Source organism: Psittacula echo, assembly GCF_963264785.1.
Source record: "Psittacula echo genome assembly, chromosome: 3".
Lineage (NCBI taxonomy): Eukaryota > Metazoa > Chordata > Aves > Psittaciformes > Psittacidae > Psittacula > Psittacula echo.
Window position 1 is genome coordinate 40986765 of NC_137736.1, and position 16922 is coordinate 41003686.

Below are 16922 nucleotides of genomic sequence, written 5' to 3' on the forward strand. Positions count from 1 at the left end.
GAATGCTACAGTTTGATTTCTGTTCTTTCAATTTGAAATGAGAATAGTATACCCAATATTTTGCAGGTCAAAAGGGTGCACTTTTCTTGAATTTGCTTTCAATTAAAAAGTGACTTGGTTGCCTTAAATGTAAAAAAGTATTATGCCATGCTAAATTTCTTATGACAGTTTGTCACAGATTGCTAATTAGGTGTAGTCCACATTCATGTTATTATCAGCCATACTGACAAATGGCCTTATGCATAGCAAAATGAAGTTTGAGGTATATGTTTACTGGACAAATATGAGACTGTCACAAGCTCCAAATATGTATAAATTTTATTCCTTTTTATTTGAGTGTTGCTAGCAGCTACCAAAATTGAAGATTTTAAAAGGTTAATTTACTATCAGCATAGATATAATCTGCTGTTTCCCAGCCATGCTAAGCATACTGGAATAAAGATGTCACAACACAGAAACAAAACAATGCTGATGTCCCTTCATTTAAAAATAATAACCCCTTTGGGTTTTTTCCTGGTTTTGTTTTTTTTTTTTTTTAGGCCACATGTACTGAAGGTTTTCTCGCTCTATCTATTTGAAGCTAGTGAGATACTTAAATATTTTGAAAACAATGGATTGCCTGTGTTAGAAGATAGAGCACAGTGGGAATTCGGTCCTAAAGCCTACTGAGCAATCAGAGGCAACTTTAGCAGCTTCAGACATTAGTTTTTGTTACACTTTACATGCTATACTCTAAATCCTAATGATTGGAATCAGAAAGAACTGAAAACTATGGTAAAACATAAGGAGACATCTATTCTTTTTTCTATTTTTCTGTTAGTTGGTGTAGTTTGAAAGGTGAATTATGGTAGCTCCATGAATGTTTACAATCAAGGCTAAATACAGGTTTTCATAATAGATGGAATAAAATGAATTGGTTTAACTTAGACTGAAAGATTTGGTTAGTTCCTGTCTATAAAATAAGAGATGATAACAGATCAGGCTTAGACTAATAGAACACTTGTAGTCTGATTTAAGGTTGAGATTGATGCAACAATCTTTAAATCTGGAAAATTAGTCCTGAAGAGGTTTTAAAATCTTGTGAATTTCTACATAGATGTGTGCTGATTTTGGTTTTGACCCCCAACCAAAATATAAATGAGATTCAAACGAGGTGAATATTGCTGTGGTATGATACTCGCTATTTTATATTTTTTTTTTAACTGTTGCTTTACAACAAAAATAATACTCAGAGTTTTGATATAATTGCTACCTTTAAAATTTTAAAGCCTATTTATTTTAAAATGTTTGTTCTTTGAGATTTATAAAATCAAAATTAAAATCAGATTAATGCATTTCTCAGGAGCAGAAAGATTTGAAGGATACGTAATTTATCCCATATCTGGAAAATCACCAAGGGAAAAATATAGCTGATCAGTTGTCCACCATCTCTATGTTAAAGACAAGAATGTTTCAACTCGTTCAGCTTGCTTTTGTCATTCAAGGCATTTAATGAAAGACACTTAGTCACTGCATCTGCTAAAACTTGGAAGCAAATTTGCAAAATAAATTTTCTGAAATAAAAGTGAAGAGCATCACATTTCCTAAATAGACCCCGACCTCACCTGCTTTCCTTTCCAGGACTTGTTACATGACCTAGTTCATAGATGATAAAACAAAGAAAAACATCAAAAAATCCTGAACAACAAACAGTGGTTGAGAAAGAAGAATCACTTTTATTAAAAATAAATTAATGTGTTCAGAATGAGCCAAATAAATGCAAAATTTTCCTGCTTATAAGCATCAGCCATCAGAGTGAAGTTTTTGTTGCAGAAAAATAGGGTATTAGACATGAGTCCTCCAGGGGAGCTTACTATTATACAAAATCTTAATGTAAAAGCCAGATTAAATAGGAAGCCAGGTAGTGGAAACTATGAAACAGAAAATCCCTTAAAATATAATCACAATTTTGCTATTTGTCCAAATGATATAGATAATAATAGCATTCTTATTATGTTATGGGTTCCTTCCTGCATAGAATATGTTGACAGCCAATTTTACTTTATTTTAGATTGAAGCAGGTTAGGAAGAGCATGTTTGATCTTACTTGCAAAATGCAGATGGATGATAGTAAGAATATGTTTCTACAGCTGTTTTATGTGGATTTCTGAAGTCTTCTCTACAAGTCAGTTTACAGGATATTGAGGTCAAAGAGCTGATCTATATTCGTACTACATCCAAAAGATCTAAAATCTAAAGAACGGAGTACCCTATTTATTTCATTTTGCAGGGGAACATACCAGCGGGTGATCTGGGACAAACAAAAGGTCTATACACCCTCTGACCATGTCCATTTAGCCATCTAACAATGCCTGAAATCCAATACCTAGATAAGATCATATCAGCGAAGAACAGGTAGCAAGCACAAAATGTACATGATCTCAAATGGTATCTGGACAAGTTAAAAGAGGAAAAATCTAGAAATTACTATAAAATATAAAAATTGTGCCAGAATCCATGGACACTTTCGGCACAAACAACCTATGTCAAGGAGTGGAGTGGGGAAGTTCTGCCATCTTGAAGTACAGTTTCAAGCACTGAAGCCTGAAGGGTCATGCACCTAATAAAGGTAAAAGAAATTCACAGGTTTTAGTGAAAGTTAGTGTTGTCATGCAATATAAAGGGGTAGAAAGGAAATGCAGAAAGTTTTCACAGCCTTCAAAGGAGAAAATTTTGATAAAGACACAACTTTAAAGTGTTATTTTTAAGAAAATAAGAAACCCTCCCAAATAATCCAGCTGAATAAGATTACATTATGATTTTTAACCACAGAGAGGATGCTGGTCATCCCTATTGTGTAGGTAATGTAGCCTACCAGACCAATTCATCTGGCCTGTGTTCAAACCAGTGAGTCTCATGGACAATAAAGTGATTTGGCAAGGCTCATTATTGTTTAGTTCCACTTTCTTCTTTGAATAGCAGAAACAAAGAGCTGATTGAGGAAAGAATTTTGTTTATGGAATGATTCCAACTGTAAAAATGGATGCGAATTGATTTAACCTTAGTTAGTCTTGGTATGTTATATGCTATAGCTTTTTTGTTTCTCCTATGGGGAGTGGCATGTTTATGCTGAAGTGTAGCAGAGGGTCCTGGTTCCCCAGTTCTGGGAGCCTGACAAGACCACACACAGAGTTTCAGTCTGACCCCAAGCCTAGGCTTCCTTCCTGTGGAAATAAAAGGGACATCTTGTGCACAGTTAGGTCTTACCACAGTGTGGGGCTGGGGTGTGTTCAGGGCATGCGCTGTCCTCTGAGCATTCAGAACCACTTCAGCATCCAGCAGGTTAGATGTAGCCTGAAACATTTTCCAGAGAAGCCTTTTTCCTTGAAACCCAAAGAGCTATCCTTTCATCTTTGGTAGCCAAGCTTGCATAATATGAAGATAAACAGCCTCCTTGTCTGCTCCCCCACAGGCATGTGCTTTGCACATTGGTCTATTTTTCATTTATTAAGATACAAGTTCCAAGATATGTTTTCCTCATTTATAAACACGAAAGTAAAAATTAAGCAAAAGTTATGTGTCCCACCAATAAAGCACTATGAATAAATATGTACCATAGCACGGCATCAGAAAAAGGAAGTTTTTAGTGCTGTAAATCTCTTATAGATGGTATATTTGCCTATGATGCTTTGCAGAGACCATTTGGATCTTGTCACTTCCCATGGACTGGAAGGGCCAGGGAAGTTATTTAATTTTCCAGCTGGTCTGTTTTGCTATGCAAAACTCCGAATCCTAGAGTAATGTTGTAAAATTAAATTACTTTGTGATATTAAAACATTCCAAACATTCAAAGCATTTTAGAAGTGGTTAATAAAGCTTGTTTACTTTATTTAGGAGTCCTGCAGGAAATACATGATTGCTCTCTTTTATTAGTGACATCATCAATTTTCTTTGTCTTGTTAAGTATTAATAAATACTCTCCTGCAAAAGTAAATTGTTTACTCTCATTTGAAAGAATTAGTCATTTGGAAGTCCTTTCAAGGAAAAAGTTACAATATTCAAATGTTTTCACAGCAATCCGGCAATAATTACAAAATATCAAGGGATCTTGTGACATACTAGCGAGTATTTTCTGCTCTTTTCCTTTAAGACAAGTTTTTTGAGTGTATTTGGAGCAGTTAGGATTCTTTCGTCTTTATACATGTTAGATTTTAGCTTTATTTGTTTCACTTTAGTTTTGTTTTTCCAGGTGTGTTTTAGGCTTATCAATAAGTGACAGCAACCGTAATAAATTTAATTAAAGTCAAATATATATAACTTGGAAATTCATCATGGTATTATTTGTGGATTTCTGGAGATGTTACTCATCAACATGCAGAAACTTAGAGGAAGGGAGCATCTTACAAGCTCATTGTATACATTTTCTGATGAGTTTCTTGGAGCAGATATTGAAATAATACATCTTGGTTGTATGTTGACTGTCTTTCTTCCTTCTCCTTCTGTTCCCCATAGTCACCCCAACAGCAATCTCTATGACCCCAATTATTTCTTACTCACTGTCTTAATTCCTACCATGACTTTCTCAGAAGGTAACATGACAAATTGCTAGACTTCTACGTCTTTGTAGTCTTCCCCACTTCACATGAAAGATGAGCAACAAATTCTGGAAAGGTTTTGCAAAAAGAAAAAGAACACAAGACTTGCAGCATTTGACAAGACTAAATTTGTGTTCACTGGGATGAAGTAGAAAGGAATTTTTCTCTTATCTATTGAAGTTTCCACAATGTGTATTACTAGTAAGATCTTTCTGAATAATTCTCTATGTGCTACATCATTTGTCAAGTTACATCCCAATATACTTAAATATCAGCTCTCCATCTAAAACAATAGTAAGGAATACATTGTTTAATTTTCTTAAAATTAAACCCACGAAGCATCTATGAATATCAGTTGGGATGCTTGTGGTGGTGTGATATTTCTAAATAGACATAGTAAAATCTAACTATTTTTGTGCAAATTTTATGCTTCTAGAAAAATTTGTAACAGTCCTACTCACCATACTCTTTTTTTTTTTTTCTTTCCTCTGATACAAACTCTGAGTGGGTATCTATTTCTGCTTTCATAACCACATCTTACTACAAATGTCCAAATTATCCTGAGTAATGAGCATTATACTGATTTCTACTTTTGAAAAGTAAATAATTTGATTATTTCATAGAAGACTCTCCTGAAAGTTGTTACTCTAAATACAAAATTTAAATATACATTTCTAAATTTGCCTTTCAAATCAGAAATTCTAATACATTTTACTCATTTTATCAAAAGACAAAAAGCTGGCTTAGCTTCCTCAGAAGAGATATAATACCTGCTGCAGAGTTATGGATAACTACCATGCTAGTAGTTGTGAGAAATCCTGATCCACTATTACTATTTTTTAAGGCTATTAATTGTTAAAGGAGTTAATGAAGAGTTTTGTTTATATCCAGACACTGACATTAGTCATATCTATGTAGAAAGAGTGAGACAAATGTGTGCATTTTCTCATTTTATAAAGTTTGTTATTTCCCCTAATTTTTTTTGTCATATTGTAGTACTGCTGTGAAGTCACACAACATGTAAGTTGGAGGTTGGATATGATACTGAAGAATTCATTTTCTACTATGATGTCGAATGAATTGGAAATTCTTTTCAGGCAATTACATGTTGGGGTTTAGCCCTGGAAGGTCCAGCATGCTTACTGCTGTTAGTCTTGCTTTTCTTTTCTGTTGCAACACTTCATAAACAAAAACTTATCAAATATGTCAAATGATTATAGTGACTAGCTCTTCCAAAAGTTTTGGTTAAAGGGAACATTTTAAATATTCTGGTTAAAATAAGCCCACGATTATTGGATGTGGAAACCTGACTAGGATACTAGATATCTCTCTTTTTCTCCCTATAAGTTAGTTTGCCTGTTGTTTTATCACTCATCACTTCTATACCATCTAACTCATTTTTAATTCATTAGTTACAGCCTTAAAACATCAGACAACTGTATGGTGGTTATTTTTGTAAGTAGACGTGAACGTGGTCTGGAATGGATTATTTCTGACCTTAGCTGAGGCTGAGGTCAGATCACTTGAGTCAGTGCTGATTCACTTCACTCCTTAAAACTGATCAGTACGATAGACACCATTCCTGCTTCAGAAGTATGTCCTATTGAGCCAGGAGACTGTTGAAGCTGAGCTGATCTTCTCAGCTATTTCCTTTAGGATCCCTTAGCATTTGCTCTAGCCTATAATATTTTTCTGATGTTCTTTTTGAATTAATATGTCTATTTGTAGTTGTAAGTAGCAAGACTTCTATGTCCAATCCCAACTAAATACCTACAGTAAAGCTAGTGTGGTTAATTTATAGCAAATTCAAAGGTATTTTGTGCCTGCTTAAAAAGTAAGGATGAACTAGACTGTATTGATGACATCACAAATAAGTTAATAATAATCGACAAGAAAGGCAAGGAGCTACTGGAGAGGGTCTGACAGAGGGCCACAAAGATGGTTAGGTGTCTGGAGCACCTCACTTCTGAGGAGAGATTGTGTGAGCTGGGCCTTTTTAGTCTAGAGAAGACTGAAAGGGGATCTCCTTAATGCATATAAATATCTCAAAGGCGGGTGCCAAGAGGATGGCACCAGACTCTTTTCAATGATGCCCGCAACAGGATGTTTCACCTCAACATGAGGAAGAACTTCTTTACGCTGAGTGTGGCAGAGCACTGGAACAGGCTGCCCAGGGGGATTGTGGAGTATCCCTCTATGGGGTCATTCAAAACCTACCTGGATGCGCTCCTGTGTAACCTGCTGCAGATGGCCCTCCCTTGGCAGGGGTGGTTGAATTAGATGATCCCCAGAGGTCCCTTCCAACTCTAACGATTCTGTGATCCTATGATACACTGGAAGAAAACATTTCTATTTCTTTTTGTATTAATCATAAAGACTTGAAATATGTGTTCATAAGTTCACATTACTACTCTGTTCACTACATACTTGGAAGTCAAGATCACTCACTACAATATGAATACCATCATTATTTTTTTTCTGTAATTATTAACAGAATATGTGCTTTGTTGCTAGGAAATGCTACAAGTATTCAGCTGTCAATAAAATACCAACCCACTGTAATTTATCTACACTGTGCAAAAGAAATGCAAAATAAATCCCTGTTTATTTATTGTGGAAATAATACAGTTTATCTATACACTCATTATCTAACTTACTGTTCTATGTAGCTTATAACCAGAAATTGCTGTTTGATACTGATTTTATGGCTGTGTTAAAATCTTATATCCATTTTCTTTACAAAACAAAATGTTGAGGGTTTGTTTGTTTGCTTGTTTTTGGTGGTGGTTGTTGCTGTTATTTTTTAATTCCTATAGAGAACTCTGTGAGCAAAACCACTAATGATTAAGTTTATAGCTTGCATTTTAAGGTACTATATGTTGTATAAATATTTGTCATTTGTTTCATTGCAATGCCTTTTGGCTTTGATTTCGTTGTCAGGCATTCTGGCAGATGATAGTTTTTAGAAACTCCATGGCAGTTTTGTGAATGCTTCTGGGAAGCTTCCCTCAGATGTAGGCAGCAGCATGGAAGAAATTATTGATGTGTTTAGTTTAGTTATTGACTGATTGCCACTGTGAGCTGCTTATGCTTTCAGTACTGGACATGATTTTGAAAGTAAAACAATCATATAATGTGTGATCTTAAGAGAAGACAAGGAGGGCTGCAGAAAAGGATGGTGAGACAAAGCAGCAGGCAGGAAGAACTCTGCCACATGGAAAGACCAAAAGTAGAGATAGGACTACAGGGGTTTGCCAAAATGCAAAAGAGATTGTTCTTAACTACGTCAGGCAGGTTTTATCATACCCTGTAAAGTAAGGTCATGTTTCCCTGAAACTCTGCAACAGCATGCCCACATTTGTGCTGAACAGCACAATGGCTTACAATTTTCTCTTATCCTCGCAACATTGTATGTCAGTCTGTGCTTTCCATGAGGAAAAAAGCTTTGACTGACAGGCCCAAGATAGATGTCCAGGTAGACTATGAACACTGCAGGGTGCATGCTGGAGTTTGCTTGCCTCACAGACTGTAGGTAGCCTGAGGGATAGATATGGTATTATCTACTGTAAACCAGGGAAAGAACAATTTGGGCATTATACTTTCATTTAGAAAACATTTTCCTGACAGAATATCCTTCATTAAGAGTCATTGAAGGAATTATACTGTAAACCCTTTGTGGCTGCTTTTGGATTTCTGGAACTGAGTAAAAAACCAAAATAAATAAAAGACAATCATGGACTACATTGTTTAGCAGAGACAAATACACCCTTTAGGTGGAGGGTCTTGTGCTCAGAAGTGCCCTTGACAAAGGAGAATTGCTGAGATAGTAGAAAGCAGAATGACAATTAGTAATAAATATTAAATATAAAAAGCATACAGATATTCAAAAGACTGTGATATATACAATCATATTTCCATACAAAAAAAACCCCAAAAAACCTAAGCATTGGAGTGGGGAAAATATTTACTTTTTAAAAAGTTATGCAGCCAGATGAAGCAGAAAATTGTTCAGTGCTTTAGTTTTGTGGAACGCTCTATTCTTCTGTATCAATGGGGAAAAGAAATAAATAAAGATTTTTTTTTTTCATAATAGAAGTGAAACTTGAGAACATTACAAATACATTGTTAAGAAGTAGAAAAAAAAAAAATGCAGCCAAAAAACATGTGCCAAGGTCAGGTACTGGGGGGCTTGTAACAGAACATGAAACATGAGCTACACAGCAAATACAAAACTTTTATACATATTTTTAGTAGCCTGCTTTCATCTCCCTCAAATAATACAGTCTCTAAGTTTTTCAGAGACACTATGGCTTAAAAGTATTCGTTGTTTTAAAGTCAATATTGAGTTTGTTAATGAAAATGGTTCTGTTAGTTAACTAAATGGCATGGTAAACCAAACTTATATGAAACTCATTCTTACACTGATTGTTTTTCATGAAGAAATGATGCATAAAAATTAACTTATCCCCCTTCCATTTTAAATCATTCTTTTGTAGATGCTCTAGGTATGGTGATTTTAAGTAGATAAAACTTTCTGAACAGTGCTGTAAGCATTGTTGTTTTATGCACTCTTCTTACTAGTGTTGCGGAAGTGTCAGTTACGATTTATCAGTAAGTCAAGTCTGGATTGAAGGGGCATTTAATTGTTGTTGTGACTAGTTATTTCTTTGCTATCCAAGTTCTGGCTTGGACAACATAAAAACCTACTTTCAGTCCAACTATGCTATGGGCTGCTTGCAGTGCAGTCACCTGTCTCCTTTTTTCCTCATATTTTTGCAGAAATGGAAAAAAGCATAAACTGCTGCTAGTTTTACATTTAGTAAGGAATTTAACAGAACAGGGACACAGAGAGTGATCTTACATCAGGTGGCATACTTTATACAACTTCTTCCTCCTTTTATACTTCTAATAAGAATCAGTATTCCTTTCTATCTGCTCAACTCTAATTCATCCCATAACGCATGCACACAACTATGTGTAAAGACTGAAAAATAACTATCTGAAACTGAAGTCAGAAATAGCAGTGGAAAACTGGAGCATGTGAAATGATCAAAGAGACCTGTACTGCTAATCTGGGCATATGTATCATTTTTCACCAAAGTAATCAGATTGGGGTGGGAGCTTAAAAAAACCAAATCAACACCAAAAGAACACCCCCCCCCAAAAAAAAACAAAACAAAACAAAAAACAACCAAACAAACCAAACCAAACAAAAAAAAAAAAATAAAATAAAGGGAAAAAGGGAGAGCAAACAAAATCGCTGAGACCTGAGACCCGGAATCTAAGAATCTGATTCTCACATACTGGCATGTAACCTGTTACATGTGTTTTATGTTTCTGCCTTGTTAAATGCTTATCTGTAGCCTTAACTTAAGTTTTGGGGAAGTCTTTTATTTCCTTTCATCTCTGTGGTAAAAGTAGACGACATTAAATTTCTGTATATAATGAACTGATTCATATTGACCTAGATTTCTTTTTTATTTTTATACTAACAATATTCTAATCCTGTGTTTGTGTTATAATTTTAAAGCAGGACCTAACTTGAAGAAGAGGCTTCATTTACTTATTATTTGCCTCTTATTTTGCTTTTTTTCTTGTGTAATTATTTTTAAAAGCAGTAGGTTGAGTTACAGTCTGTCACCAAAACTAATATTTCATCTGCCTTTCCATATATACCTTAGTATATAATTGAGTATTTCCCCTCAGTGCACAAACTCTTACAAAATTTTTCTTGCTCTGTCTTGCAATAGACCCAATATGCTTGAGTTGTGTTATTTGGCAGCAGGTTAATTTAAATTTCAGGTCTTCAGAAGTCAGCTTAGATTTTTATTTGCCTATGACTACTTATTTACTTTCAATAGTATTTCTGTGGAACATGTTTACATTAATATTAAAGCTACTAAACACTGGAGATTAACATTCAAAAGTTGCAAGAAAGATGAAACTAATCTTCTATGAAATTAGGCCAAGGTCTGCATAGATATTGAGTTAACACATAAGGGAAATGGATGCATTTTTAATTGTTCTCTTTGGTTTTGTTCTTTTTATATATATATATGTCTGGTGCCATTCTGGAAAAGTGGAGTTTTTATGCTATATAACAAGGTTAGGAAGATAGAAAAAGTAATTTGACTCATGGGTCAGTTTTTATTAAATGGGATATTATGGATGGCTATAGTGAACAATGGAGATAATTTAATACATGGCAAATCAACTTCTTGAATTACAGATATCACTCAAGTATTGTCTAATAAATCATATTCAAAGTATATGCAGAGGTATGTTTTAGAAGCAAAAAAAATCAGTATTTTTGAACCAAATATGTAAAGAAATATACATTTCATGAGACAGTTGTGTTTGTCTCATTCTCTCATCTGTTGAATTAGAAGTTACTACACAGCAGTAACGCTTTTGTAGCCGAGCAATATATCAGCAGTGCTTCCATTAGTGCTGTTTACAGGCAATTTATAGGGAGTGGTGTCCCTCAGGGGTCGGTGTTGGGACCGGTCTTGTTCAACATCTTTGTTGGTGACATGGACAGTGGGATTGAGTGCGCCCTCAGCAAGTTTGCCGATGACACCAAGCTGTGTGGTTCGGTTGATATGCCGGAGGGAAGGAATGCCATCCAGAGGGACCTTGACACGCTTGTGAGGTGGGCTGATGCCAACCTGATGAAGTTTAACCATGCCAAGTGCAAGGTCCTCCACCTGGGTGGGAGCAATCCCAGGCACAGCTACAGGTTGGGCAGAGAAGAGATTCAGAGCAGCCCTGCAGAGAAGGACTTGGGGGTGTTGGTCAATGAGAAAATGAACATGAGCCAGCAGTGTGTGCTCGCAGCCCAGAAAGCCAACTGTATCCTGGACTGCATCAAGAGGAGCGTGACCAGCAGGTGGAAGGAGGTGATCCTGCTCCTCTGCTCTGCTCTTGTGAGACCTCACTTGGAGTATTGTGTGCATTTCTGGTGTCCTCAACATCAAAAGGACATGGAACTGTTGGAACAAGTCCAGAGGAGGGCCATGAGGATGATCAGGGGACTGGAGCACCTCCTGTTTGAAGACAGGCTGAGAAAGTTGGGGCTGTTCAGCCTGGAGAAGAGAAGGCTGCGTGGAGACCTCCTAGCAGCCTTCCAGTATCTGAAGGGGGCCTACAAGGATGCTGGGGATGGACTATTCGTCAGGGACTGTAGTGACAGGACAAGGGGTAACGGGTTCAAACTTAAACAGGGGAAGTTTAGATTGGATATAAGGAAGAAATTCTTTACTGAGAGGGTGGTGAGGCACTGGAATGGGTTGCCCAGGGAGGTTGTGAATGCTCCATCCTTGGTGGTGTTCAAGGCCAGGTTGGATGAGGCCTTGGGTGACATGGTTTAGTGTGGGGTGTCCCTGCCCATGGCAGGGGGGTTGGAACTAGATGATCTCAAGGTCCTTTCCAACCCTAACTATTCTATGATTCTACGATTCTATGAATTTATATTTTATTGTGTACCAAACCTCAACTTTGATACTTTTAAGAATGTTTCTTTAGTAAAAATATGCTTAAAAACATAAACATTGGGAAACCTCATTCTTCTTGGTATGGAAAACTAACCATACTTTTTGGCTGATTTTAATAATTAACTGCCAGTGTTTCTAGTCTCTGCCCAGGCCCTATGTTTGCTGTTGTGAATTTTATTTTCTTTTTGAAGTACAGATGGTTTCTCCCCTGGTATATGTCTGCAATGTTGCCCGTTGTGTGGTATAGTGACACCTCACCTTTCTAGCTATAGAAAACAATCTGGGAAGGACAGCATGGAGCTTTGTGTTGGCTTATTTATTTCCAACCTGTTCCTATTTTTACTCCAAGTGCTTCAGTGCTGTTGGATTTGAAATATGCCATTGGCTGATTCTTAATTTCTAGTATTGTTGGCACAGAAGAATGTGCTTAGTTAAAAATCTGACTGCTTTGAATGCAAATCAGAGAACAAGTGGCCCAATCGATGACATATTTCTTTGTTATTTTTCTTCATGGTATGCATATGCTTATGTATATTTGGACTCAACTGGCATCTCTAAAGACCTTGTAACTAAACACATGCTTATAAATTTCTAGACTCATGAGGTCAGGAAAGGTTAGATATCATTCAAATGATCAATTAATATTTTCACTATTGGTTTTCCTGATTAAAAATTGACCTTTAGAACAGTTTCATATACTGAGATAAATTTTTTACTCCCAAAAATGAGAAGCCTGATGATGGGATTAGGGGTTTTCTTTTTGTTTTATTTTGGGTTTGGTTTCTTGTGTGTGTGCTGTTTTTGTGGTGGGGGCGTTGGTTTGTTTATTTTTGTTTGTGAGTTTTGGGGAAATTTTTTTTGTTGTCTTTTAAGAGTGTGTTTTGACTGACTTGAAAGATACCTATCATAATAATTTGATTGGTGGTCTACTCTTTCTGGCTCTTCTTCCTACCAGTTTATAAATGTTGTGTTTTAACATATTTTGTAAGTGTATACGTGTGTAGTGTTAAATCGATTTGTTACATTTTTTCACTAAAAAAAAAAAAAAAAGGCTTCTGGTACTTTTTTTCAGGTGTCCAAAGATCTCCCAGAGAAACAAAAAGAAATAGAGATTCTGCTAAAGGATTTCATCGAACTTGATCAACAAATAAATCGGGTGATATTGTGGGTAACGCCTGTCAAGAACCAGTTGGAGCTTTATAACAAAGTGGGTCAGCCAGGAGCTTTTGATATAAAGGTAAATTTTCTTCCATTTGAAAAAAAAGCATCAGAATATTTAATGGTCAAAAAGCCAGCTGCATCATCAGCTCTATAGTTTGTATTAACAATATAGATTTGAGACGTTAAGTTAGCAATAGTGCCCAGAAGTTCAAAGTCTTATGAATTAAGGAAATTTTTTATTCTTTTCCATTACATGGTTTTTAGTGCTAGGGCAGTTTAGAACCAATGGTTCCAAAGTGAAATATAATGTATTATTTTTGCTATATCATGTACATGAAACCATAGCCTAAGGAGTTGACACATACAATGTGTACTAAAATTCAGGATACCAGTGTTAGACCGTTTAGGCTATTTCACATAAGGTAATATGAGTACATAAAAATCTGAATAGTTAGGGCCATATCATGATTCTCCTATTGCAAGGAAAGATATCTAACTGCACATGTAATATTCCAGTAATCAGTATAGCTGATTGTCTGGTAACTGGAACAAAATATTTGTATTCTGATCCTTGATATGTATTTAGATATAAAAACCCATGCCTATATATGGGTTTGATGAGGTAAAAGAAATTAAGGATGAAAAATACTGATTAAAATCAACTGACCTGCCAGGTGTATATCTAGACTTTTTTGACCTTGCATTTTGACTATGGATATATGTGCTTATCTTCTTATAAACTGGAAAAATATTTAAAATGCAATAGCTTGCTGAAATCCATGAAATTTCTTTGGTTTATAGTAGCTGAATGTCTTGTTTACCTAGATAAAGATTAAACAGAAGACACTGAGTTTTATATTGATTTTGATGGTGCAATATTCAGCGAAAAAAGGAAAAAATGTAAATATTTATAACTTTTCTTGCTATGCATAAAATGGAATAATACCTGCTTCTGAAGATGTATAGTTTTGCTGAGCATGTTTATTAAATTCACTTTAACTTAGTTTCTTTTCAGGAACTCTTTTAATGCCAAAAAACTTTTTATTTCAAACAATCATATTATATAAAACAGTGAATCTCAAGTCCTGTTGCAGTCCTATAATTGACAGAATGAGTTCAGCAATGACATTCATTCCCTTTTTAAAAGATAAAATTAGTATAGCTCTTTTCAAATGTCTGTATATATACTAAATGAGTGATGGAGTTTTGCTTTCAAGAAAATGATCTATCCTTATTTCCTGTACTTTAACAAAGATTTTTAGATGATTCATACTTTTTTTTTCTTTTATGTTTCTTTCATTCTAGAATGATTACACCATTAAAGTTTGTACTAAATAAAAGCAGGGTTAAATTACTAAAAATCATAGAAGTATTGCTTTTCATACTGCTTGTGAAAGAAATGTTCTGCTTGACTCTTTCAATCCTATTATGGTGGTGTGACAGGAACATTTCTGAAACACTGCTGAAAGAGTAGTAAAAATATGTATTAAAAAAAAAATCTGTAGTCCTGAAGGGGTGGGAAAAAAATTATTTCTGTCTGGAGAGGTGGGGGAATAATTAAGAGCTCAAAAAAAAGGCAAATAAACTTTCTTTCTTTGAAAGACCCTACCATATTTCTGTCATGGATAAATGTAGATCACTTAGATTTAAATCTTGACCATTTTTGATTGTAGATGAAATAGGTAATTGTTTATACTATTGTGAGGGCTGTAAGCATATGAATCATGTTAGCTTTTACCTATATGTTGGCTATCTGGATTGCCTTTAAAAGACAGGTTTAATATCTTAAAATGTTGTCTCCCAGTGGTTTACCAAGACTGTAATTATCTTCAAGGAGAGAATTTTGTGCATGAAAGACTCTATATTGAATATATCTGAAGGCAAATGGGATTCTTATAACTTTTTTTTTTTACAGTTAAGAGTAAGCATACTAAGAGTTTTGAGACTGTTAATCATGAAAAAACAAACAGCAAAAATTAGTAGATGTAATTCAGGAAACCAGCCTATTCATGACAATATTTAATTGTATGCTCAACTTCAAATGCATATTTCAGACCCATGCTAACATGCCGTCCTACACTGGGTCAAGCATGTGAATACATGTGCTCTCAAATCATTGTTGACAAGATTATGTTTGTGTATTTTAATATTTTCATACTACTATTCCGTATAGCTAATGCTACTTTGAAAAACAGTAAGGGCACCTTCATGATTAGCTATGGAAGGGTTGTATTAAACAAAATCTTTTGCTCCTTTCTAGTTCACTGTAAGCAATTAGGAAACAGGAGATGAAAAAATACAAACACAAAGAGATGGGAGAAATCCAGCATGTTCCTTGTTCCCTCTTGTAGAGTCGGACCTTGTCGTAACCAAAGAATATGCTGAGGCAGTTAGTAGTCTTATGATCTCTGGAATGCTTTGCGTCATTTGAGGCTTTGGGCAACATCTTAACTTCTAAAGAATATACATATTTCAGTTTTAAAAAGCAGCAAAACTGTTAAGAAAAATGTAAACATTATAAAATTTTGAAACAAAACTGTTTGTTTAGTCCCAAGAAATATGTTGTAGCAGCATTTACTGTAAAGTACATTCTGTGCTGAACCAAAACTTCTGGTTTCTTTCACCCAAATTTCCTATCATAGCTCTATACTTACTTTAAAGAATTACAGCATGGAAACCCTAATACATTTATACCAATGTAATTTGTCTTCATAATTTTCATGACCATAATTTAGAGACTGCAGTGCCACAATTAGAACCCAGGCCTTCAGTTAGGCACTGTAATTTTCAGTGGTGTTTTCTAAAATCCTAAGTAGGCTTTAATAACTCAGTCATTTCTCAATAAAGAATAAAGAAAGGATTCCTTATTCTCGGGATTTAAAAGACATCTGTAGCGGTATTTGCTTTACTCATGTTGTTAATCCTTAATTACAGTTTTCTTCTATAAACAAAGTTGTTTGTTTGTTTTTTTTAATAAAAAACCATGTCCAAATAAATGAATGCATATTTTAAAAGCTCACAATTTAAAGTATTAGGGATAGATCTTAGTTCTTTTTAAGTGCTGAATATTTTTTTTACAACATTGACGTAATCTCCCTTCTCAGTAATAACATAATACAGACTTCTCCTTCCTTATGTATATGTATGGGAAAGGCACAAAATCTATGTCTATAAGAATTTCTTGACTCTACTGCTACTTGTGAACACTGGAACACTTTCGAGGTGGCATGTACCTTCAGCGTAGCTTCTCATGCATTAGACTATATTTCATGTTGTGCCTTTTACAACTCTATGGTCTTTTCTAGTTTTCCAAACTAACAGTATGACTTCTTTGTGCGTTCACTCTTTGACCTGGAGTTATTCTGATTTTCCTAGCTATTTTGCATGATTTAGTACTCATACTTCACAAACTTAGATGAAATCATCATCAATTTCCAGTTTTGCAAAATGGTGTGAAGAAAATACTTTATTGTCTACATTATAACATAGAAAAAGATTTAAATATGTAACAATATTTACAGTTCAGCTTCTGCCAGCACTGTTGTCTAGGTTATTGTTGTTATAGCCATTGGATATACCAAAGTCAGAAGGTACCTTCAGAGTGGACATGTTGGAATTCAGCTCTTACTATGTGCTTGGATTTTATGTGCTGGTACCTTTAACAGTAATTCTGTCAGTACTAGTGATATGAAGC

At 35.1% G+C, this 16922-nt stretch overlaps 1 protein-coding gene across 1 annotated transcript in view; it reads left to right on the plus strand.

Annotated features, from left to right (window-relative positions):
- The window catches only part of DMD (dystrophin), a gene marked incomplete at both ends in the record, with an annotated part of 1114107 nt that overhangs the window by 711794 nt on the left and 385391 nt on the right, over positions 1–16922 (plus strand). The window contains one exon of the mRNA XM_080612996.1: positions 13140–13304. Within this exon, the coding sequence (XP_080469122.1) occupies positions 13140–13304 (165 nt within the window). The remainder of the gene's footprint in view (positions 1–13139; positions 13305–16922) is intronic.